The following is a 9,306-nucleotide window of genomic DNA, read 5'->3' on the forward strand; positions in this document are numbered from 1 at the left end:
TGAAGTCATTTAAAAACCAAAAGGTAATTTTTTTTAAGGTGAAAAGATATTTATGTTTTTATTCTAGCAGAAGATTTAGTAGAACTCCTCCTAACGTTGAAGTGATAATGCCCACATTTCCTCCAGCTGCCCTTTATCCTACTTGTTTTCAGCGATTTTACTCCTGTAGCCCCTCTGGAGTGTATGAAGATGCAAAGCAGACTTGTTTTGTGCTAGATTTTGGGGCGGAACGGAGCGCAGGGATGCTAAGGTAGGTTCCCTCCCCCATGGGTGTGTCCAGTGCCGGGAGACCTCAGTCTATCCACCTGCAGAGCCGCTTCCCTGCACTACACACTTGAGCGCCGCTGCGCACGACAGAAGCACAGCTCTGCCACCACTCATCTCTAGGAGCAACTCTTTGTTTCTAACCTCCTCCTGTGGACAATACAGAATCTGTTGATGCGATTTAGAGATCACTTCAAGTTAAGGCGGCCGCGTCAAGTTAATTTTAAATCCAAGCTTTGTTTGGCTCTGGGATAATCGTGCAGAATCTGCGGCGGATACACTGATACTCTGCGTGCGGACAGAGGAGCTCAAAGGATCTGGGTGGATGGTTTTAAATGTTGACCAGCTTTATCACAATATTCACTGGACGTAACTAGAAGGTAAGTCATAATGCAAGTGCTGTTTTGACACATGACAAATCAAATTAATTATTTGTATTATGACTGGTGCGCATATGCAGCCACATTTGGTGGAGTCGAGCAATAAGACAGATGCCTGCGCTTCATGTGCAAGATAGAAGGCAAAATTACAAAATTATGTGACAGAACTTTAAAACACTTTTTATATAAAAAGTGTTTTAAAGTTCTGTCACATTAATTAATTATTGGTGTGTCTTTCCAGGAGGCAGTTTTAAATCAACTATAATTTCAAACACAAATTTCTAATACTGCAAGAGCTAACACAGCCGTGTGTGTGGGGGGGCTTTCACTGCACTGAAAGTTTTTTGCTGCATGTGATGCTGTATATATCTTCACAGAGATTATTCCCAGTGATTGAATGTATGTCCTCAATGACACTTTTCACATTATCTTAAAATCCCAGTTACTGTTATAAATGACACGTGGTTCATGTTCATGTCCTCATAACTCAAAGCCCAGTCAGGCTTTATTTTGGTTAAGGGATCTGCTTTGGAGTTCTGCCTTCGGGGGGCTCAATGTGGAACTTGATCTTAAACCCTGACTGACAGTTTGACCCCAGACTCAGATCCACGTTTACGAGTAGATCAGTTCCATGCATGGAGGACAATTACAGCAAAACGCTCTCACTGAAATTGTTTTATTGGATACAAAACGTTGCACAGATATTTCATTCTATAGGCCTAAATTGTTGTTTTTTTTGCGTGCTGGTATTTCGCACAGTCGTGCCACCGCGTCCGCACGCTGATAACTTGAGACATCATCCGATCCTTTTATGGGGATATTATTAACTTCAGCTCCCTTTGTGGCGGATAACAGCATGTTGATGCGCTTTGTGATTTAATCTGTGAGCACTGCCAGTGCGCGCCAGGCTTAACGCGCAACTCCATGTAGCCTACTACTGGGGGGGGATTCAGCTCTTGCTTTTTAATCGTAATAATAATGCCTTACCAGGTATTTGCACAATATTGTATGAAAAGTAGAGAGAGTGAGGAGTTGCGGTGACTCCTTCTGGCTCTCCCAGCTGGAAGGAGACTCCGTCCATTCAGACTGTTGCCCTTAAAGCACACAGAAGCAGACACAGACAAGAATAACCGTGGGCGGTTAGGCAAGGCACATTCATAAGAAAATCCATCCAGTAGCAATAATGACAATTCAGTTCTGAATCAGCAGAGTTTCTTTCCAAGCCCTCAGGTTTTACGGTTCAGGTTTTATGGTTTTGGATAAGTTACTTGGTGTCTTGGTCGTGTTGGACACCATAATGAAATTAGGACTTGGTCAAGATTTTAAACATTTTGATTCTCCCATATGATATCCAACCAACAGCCTGTGCACAGCAGATCCAGAAACAGATGCAGTTTTTAGCTTTGTGTCTTAGTCCCTGCTCTGTCTCATCAGTGTATGGCCTCAGTACCAAAAAACCTAATGCTGTGTGACTATGCAAAAGCAAACTGATTCTTTATGGCAGCTCAGTGACAGACGATTAGTCGCTGCCGCTGGTTTGTGAGGTGGAAGTGCGGGCTCATTGTTGTCCTATTCTGTCCCTCAGCTCCTGGATTCTCCTTCTCCTCTGTTAACAAACAGAGGAACAATGTTGTGGGACAAACTGTGCTGGCTACTGGCCCTGCTGGCCCTATCGTCCGGGGGGCTGCCCCCCTCCAACGAGCCCCTCTCTGCTCCCAGGATCTTCCTGTCCTTCAAAGGTAAGGCACTCAAAATACTGCTGTATCTGTGACCCAGTTTGTTTGGTTCTGTGTTTCTCTACAGACATGTAGATGTGATCGCTGGTGTAATAGTCACTTCTGTCACCGGCCTTTTATCTCTTGGTCTTGTTCGATAACTGGAATGGGTAAACTATTGGCACTGGCTGAATTCAGAGCTTGGCAAGCCTGGCATTTATTCCTTCACTGCCTAACAGAGAGTTTGATTGTGAGAGAGGCGTGATGAGAGGGACGAGGAGATGTGCTGCTGATTGTCCTGACTATTCAGGGCCAGAGAATATGTCTTCATTTAATCGCCCGGCTGCTATTAGTTCCCCAAACAGGCCTTTGTGTGACCTCGGCTCCCTTCTGAAATCAAGTCAGATTTAACACTTGGCTGGGCACACACTCAGGGCGCAGATCCAGCATGTTATGAATGTTTGCCAATGCCACATGAGACCCTGTGTGTGTGCTGAACTGTCCTGTTAAAATAGGTCTCAGCGGTACAGTCTCTGGTGCTTTGTCCTTCCAGCGCTGGTGTGGCCGCCGTCTCCATGTTAAGCTCTTGAGGTTTTATAGTAGGGCTACCTGCCTCTGAAGGATATTTTAATAAGCAAGTCTTGTCATGAGATTACAACACATCAGTTGTGTGGAGTTTGAACAATTGGAATTGGAGTAATATGTGCAAATCACATCGAAAATCATATTTTTTAGGGCATCTATAATCTGTCAGATGTTTCTAGTGTGCATTTGTCAAGATACCCCAGTCCTGGAATAGCAGAAATATCTTATTTGTTTTCTTTTTTTTTTTTGTTACCTCATGTTGTGGTCTCTTGAAAACTTTAAACTGAGAGCTTTCTTAGTTTCTCCCTCTTGCTCAGATATTTTGCTTACCTGTTTGTTTTCTCTCTCTTCATCCCTCAAATCCCATCTCTTTCTCCCTGTCTCTAATCAAGTTGGATTTCACACTCGGCTGGTCTCACATTTACTTGGTAGAAAAGAGTTCATCTATTTTCTTCTTCTTTTAATTGAGTTCCTTTTTGTTTTTAATTAGTTTTGGAGGTTACTTTATGCCTCACGGAGCAACTTCAGATAGCTGGAGACTAGAAATGCACCTAAGCTGTGCATTGCCTAATTGTATCGGTTTTGCACCGTACTGTTGGGAATTGCTCTGTAATGTGCTTTTATTAATTTTTTATGTGCTTGTGTACTTAACCAATAATTAGCTTTAGGTTTCATGATATCTGTCTAGTGCTGGCATAAAGATTTGTTGTAATAAATGCTTTTTGATAACATAATCAATCCGGCAAAGTTTTAATAAGCATTTCAATTTTGATGATAAAACAAAACAAGGAGACAAGCTACAAATGAAGGCAGCTGTAGCTGCTAATAGAATCATTTTTTTTCTTACTGCATTGTTGAATTTCTTTCTATCTGTGACCCAGCCTTACATGTTTATCCATAAAGGTTACACAGTATCACTTCCAACTGATTATTTGCATTTTATATTCTGGTAGAGAAGATTTTGTTGGTTTTGGCTGAAATCCAAGACTTTGACACAAGAGAACTAACATTTTGTCTTTGCTTTTCAAATATTTGCCCTCTATCAAAGCCAAAGACAACGGGTTATATACATGGATACACATAAATTTCTCTAAAGGATATATTATATATATACAGAATATATACAGTATTATTACTGCATTTCTGTAAGACTATCTGTTATAAACACTTGAAATTCCATTCTACATACACTGCCATTTATTGACTTTTCAGCTTTTTTCTGTGTTGATCTGAGATATTTATATAATATGCCATTTTTCCTGAAACTCTGCATAACTAAAAGCTAAAGGATCTTCATGCATAAAAGCCCAAATCAGATCACATGAAACATCACCATGACAAGCAGGTTAAGTTTAATCTAAGAATCTAAGAAGAAAAATCATGCACTTTGGTATTTGGCTCTGACTTTTCCATTTTGTACAATAATAAAATTAATTGTTTAATACTGAAGGAGAATTTTATGCACGTGATATTTTCATTCTTGTTCAGCATTTAGGCTCTACATCTGCACTAATTATTCAGTAAGTAAATTATCACTACTAGATCTCTTAAAACTTAAATGTAAACAACCATAAGCAACCTAAGCTTTTTTCTGTGTCTTGTGGTTCCTAAAGTAGCTACTGAGTATGTTGATGCAAGCTGAGTTATTAACTGTGAAAAGGACCAAGAGAGCAAACAGAGGCTAAGACCAAAGGAATGTACAAAGCTTGTAGGGGTAGATCATCAGCCTGGACTTCAAAAAGACACACACACTTTCTAAACACCATGTTGCAATGCATCTCTCAAATTAAACATCGTGTATCCCCCCCCCAAAAAAAATAATAGTATTAAACACCCCTACAGCATGCTATATTCTGCACTGTCACATTTTTTCAGTAGTACATTAATTTAAAGGTGTAAATGAGGTTATGAAAGTAACGTTTCTTAAGCAACGTACTGATGACAAACAAAAGGTCACAGTTGTGTAGGTGTATTCTTTCTCTCATAAAAGACTGGACGATGTTGGCTTCAGCTGCTGAGAACTCCTATATTTACTTTTAAACAAGGTCTGTAATCACATGCTATTTTAGTGCATGGGGCTCTGCGAGGTTGTGACCCTTCAAACAGAAGCCAGTCACGCCCGAGGTTAACTGCCCTCAAACTGTGGGAGAATGGCACCATATTAACAAGTAATAGCTTGTTACGCTAATCCTCGGGCGCATTTGAAAGTGTTTAACTTTGTTTTTCTTCAGCCCTCGTAGTCCTCGGTGGAACACCTGGGCACAAGGTTAGCTCTGGGAAGAAAGCCAGACAAAGGAAGGTGGTCCTGTAATTGGACTAATTCTCAGGGACAATCTTAAGGTTACTCCAGCCTTTGCACTTTCCACCCGACATCTTTTTGTGCCACGTAATGGGTCGATGATTGTCACGCCTGAACAAAGACTTCCCTATCGGCTCATCTCTCGCGACAGTTTTCAGGGTTAAGATCAGGCGAGTTGTCCTCCACCTCTTTGTTCTCTGAATAATTAGGAGCTGCTACTGAGTTTGAACTTTACAGCTTGTTCTATTTTTGACTCTACAACAATAGACCTCATCTCCCACAGATTATGTTCTATAGGCAGAGCTATGTGTATATATATAGTACATAAGAGGAGCCCTTTGTCTTCATCTAGTCATATCAGGGTGACATTCGTCTACAGTATGTAGGTGGTCCTTTTGACTTGTCTGGTGATCGAGAAAGTATTATAATAATAACCATCCTTGTATTGCCATGATATATTACACCATTCTCCAGATTGTTAGAGGGACACCAAATCAAGGTTTATCTCCTTGCACCTCGTCCAACCTACTGACATCTTGTATATATATAATTGTGCCACTAGAGACAGAGAGAAGTGCCTCAGCCAAGCCTTGCTGCAATCAATGAGCGGCTGAAAGCTTATCCAGCTAACCTGTCTGCTAGCACATCACCCTGGATGGAACTTTAGTCTGGCCAGTGATGTCCAGACAAACCAATCCCACAGATAAAAAAAAAAGTCACCAGAAGTCATTTAAAAACACATTGTCTTGCAGCTTTGAATGTCTTGATCCGTCTCCTTTAAACAAAGGTGAACAGGCTAGATGTAACCAGCTACTGTGATTGGCTAATCCCCAGGGAGATGGTAAATGCATTCAGTCCGCAAGCACGTTGTTCTCATTACCCAGAAACGCTCCTGCTATTCAGCTACAAAAGTAATGTCATTAATTATCCGTATCATCCAACCACATTACTCATTATAGTGCATTATGTTACATGCATCATCAGAGATGTTAAACATAACAAGACATTCATGGCACAGTAAAACATAGTTGGCAGATTTCCACAGCGTAATCATTCATTTAATTATAAATCATTACATCGGTAGTAAACAATGGTCATAGTAATATAGTGAGAAGTGCTTTGCTTAATGGACATTTATGTAAGGTACAGAGGTGGCCACCGTCCCCACCATTTTTTGTTGGCATCTTTTTATTTTAGGGGTTTGTTCAATGTGTGGAAGTCTAATAACAATGGGCATAAATCATGACTTTTCAGTTGCTTTATGTATTTGTTTTGAAGTTATAGCACCCTTGCATGACATTTCAAAAAAGAAGAAGAAGAAATGATACATCTTTAATACACTATTTCACTCTTCACAATACCTTTACAGTAAGTCAGAACCTGTAACGTCCACATTCTCTTTATAATTATGTAAAAATAAGTCCACAAGAAACGTTGGGGCCATGAAAGAAAAGTTTAAACTTTAGGAAATAAATAAGAAACAAATGACAAAGACAACCAGCAGAAACCAGCAGCAACACTGGCGTGCTACTTTTTCCACGAAAGCAAAGCACTTTTTGCACCGGCTAAAGTCCATTTGAACCACTCACATACATTATCTAATTCAGTTCCTCTGTGCCTTTCTACCTACCAGCTGTGCTTGTTTACTTCTTTCCCAGCAGATAATCATCATGAGTGTAGTAACAAGTTTGTCACAGCCTTTCAATGTCCCTGTCCTACATGCATTCCAATTTTGAGAAATTATGGATAGCAGAATTCTTTTATAACTGTCTTTTGGTCACGTTGCTGCTCATTTATACACACAGTACTTGGATGCCGTTTGCTTTCTTGCTATGCATCACACATGCAACATTGTACCTGTTGGTATCATTCTGTAGTCCAAAGTTCCCTCCCTTCTCCATTAGAGAATGTCAGGGCACTGAAACATTTTTCCACAGAGTAATGTGTGGTGGCTGTGGCACGCAAGCCTGCAGCAATTATTACAATACTTTGCTACTTTCTCCCCGGAGATGCTGCGGGTGGAGGAGGAGAGGGGGGTAGTGCATCCCAGCAACCTCTGCTCTGCAGGATACATGCTGTCAAACTATGATTATTCAGAAGAGAAAAACAGAAGGCGACAGCTCCAGTGCTAAATATAGTGTCCTTCCTGTCTGTTTCTTTCTCTTTTTATCTCCCTCTCCTCCTCTGCCTCGTCGTCCTCCTCCTCTGCTTTTACTCTACACTCACACCCTCTCTATTTGCTTGTTGATAAGAGGTTGGCAGTGGTGAGGTGAGGGAGGAGAGCACCCAGTATGCCGCCCACAGCAGGAGCACACTGTTTTAGCATACTCAAAAGGCAAAAGAGGAGTGGGGTGGGGAGGGGGGGTCTCCAAAGTGCCCAGAGTTTCCTTGAGAGAAAGGCACAACAGTGAGGAAGCAGGGGAATGTATAAGGGAGGAGTGGGTGGACATATTCAACTGAGGGCACAGACAGGTTTTGCATACGAGCTCAGCTAACGTGTAAGTGCAGTGCTAACTCAGATCGCAGGCTTGAAAGGAAGAAATATGTCTCCATTGTGTTGGCCTTTTTAGTCATTTTCACTCAATAAATTGCAGGGTCCCCACCCTGTAATGATGTCACAGAGAAAAATACACACACAAATCATTGCTCCCAGTCAAAAGCTCCTGATTGAAAACAGTTTGCTGCGATTTGAATATTTCTTCTGAGCTGGCAAGCAGAGCCCATGCCTAAGCACTTATTAATGCTGGAATCTCCCCCTGTGGTGATAAAAATGCACAGCATCCAAATGAAATCGTAATCACTTTGCAATTTATTATTCCACTCCAGCTATTAGGCATTTTAATCATAGATTTAATTATTTGTACTTGGGGTGGGAAGCAGATACTCATCCAGCCACAGAATAGGCTTGTGAGATACGGTGAAGCCACGGTGAAGAAACAGTGGAAGTATAAAGGCCACAGTATACTCGCCGTTCCCGACCTGTCGCGCGACACTGTGACTCGCCATGAATGTTGGAAAAGAGGAGGCCATATGCCGGAAAATTTGGAAGAACCTCCGCGACCGATTTGGAAAATCAGAAACGAGGTCGCCATTGTTTACCCTTTTCTTCTTCTTCTTCTAGTGCGTAGAAATAGCAAAGTCGGTAGCCTTTCCTCAGTTGCGACACCTCTGTTCAGGAGAAGACCTGCAACTAGTGTGCGACCACCAGCGCAAGTATAAATAGTTACGGCTCTCCCGTGACGTCACGTTGTCGCGCGACAGGTTCGGCAGCGGCGAGTCTACATGACCTTAATATTTGCTGGTGCAGTGCTGTCCACTCCACTGGCTGAGATGGAGGCACTGGGGGAACGACGGCCTTGTCCTTTTTCTGCCTGTTTCTTTTCAGTCTTTGGGTGGGAGCAACAACTCATTAAAGAGGCTTTACAACTCCTTGAAAGTCAGCAATAAATGCTCTGTAGTAGCTAGGAAGCTAACCAGGGATATCACTTCTCTGACTGTTTTTGGTTTTGCTTTCTTCAGTAATCACAGCCTCTACCTCTTTCGGGTTCATCCGATATCCTTCCTGAATTCTTGGGATGGGGTTGTCGATCAGGGTGTGTCTTTTCATTTGCTGTCGATAGTTTACACAGAGTCGAAAAAGGAAAAATACGATGGCTAATAATAACAAAGATATGGCGTTGGCGTAGTATGTTTTACCATCGTCACTTCGGTTTTCTCCGTGCACTCACTGAATTTCGCTAGTCAAGGGCTGCATCCAACCAATCAGATTGGTCATTGAGGCCGACGGCCACTGCCGATACATGTCGAATCGGCCAAAATGAACGCCGACACCAAACTGATGACGGCACGGGAACACGAACCGATTCGAGTCACCGACCTCGCCCGACTGTCGACGGCTGATAATCGTTGGTGTGCAGAGACGCTTTAAAGAGACAGTATTCCTTTTCCTTAAGGGTAAGTACAAACATTTCCAATCTTCAAACTGCAGGCACTTCAGGTAAGTAATATTTTTAACTTGAAATAATAAATCCATATAAATCAACTGTAACAATATAAAACAATT

General features: G+C 41.8%; 1 protein-coding gene across 3 annotated transcripts in view; it reads left to right on the top strand.

The window, feature by feature from the left end:
- Positions 1-322: 322 nt before the first annotated feature.
- sema3fa (sema domain, immunoglobulin domain (Ig), short basic domain, secreted, (semaphorin) 3Fa) overlaps positions 323-9,306 on the top strand; it is a 50,243-nt gene continuing 41,259 nt past the window's right edge. For all 3 annotated transcript variants that reach the window (XM_035661605.1, XM_035661607.1, XM_035661606.1), the window contains exons 1-2: positions 323-644; positions 2,230-2,383. In XM_035661605.1, coding sequence (XP_035517498.1) covers positions 2,272-2,383 — 112 coding nt within the window. In that variant the 5' untranslated portion in view covers positions 323-644; positions 2,230-2,271. The remainder of the gene's footprint in view (positions 645-2,229; positions 2,384-9,306) is intronic.

This window comes from Morone saxatilis, unplaced genomic scaffold (genome assembly GCF_004916995.1).
Source record: "Morone saxatilis isolate NCDOM2014 unplaced genomic scaffold, NCSU_SB_2.0 Contig18, whole genome shotgun sequence".
NCBI lineage: Eukaryota > Metazoa > Chordata > Actinopteri > Moronidae > Morone > Morone saxatilis.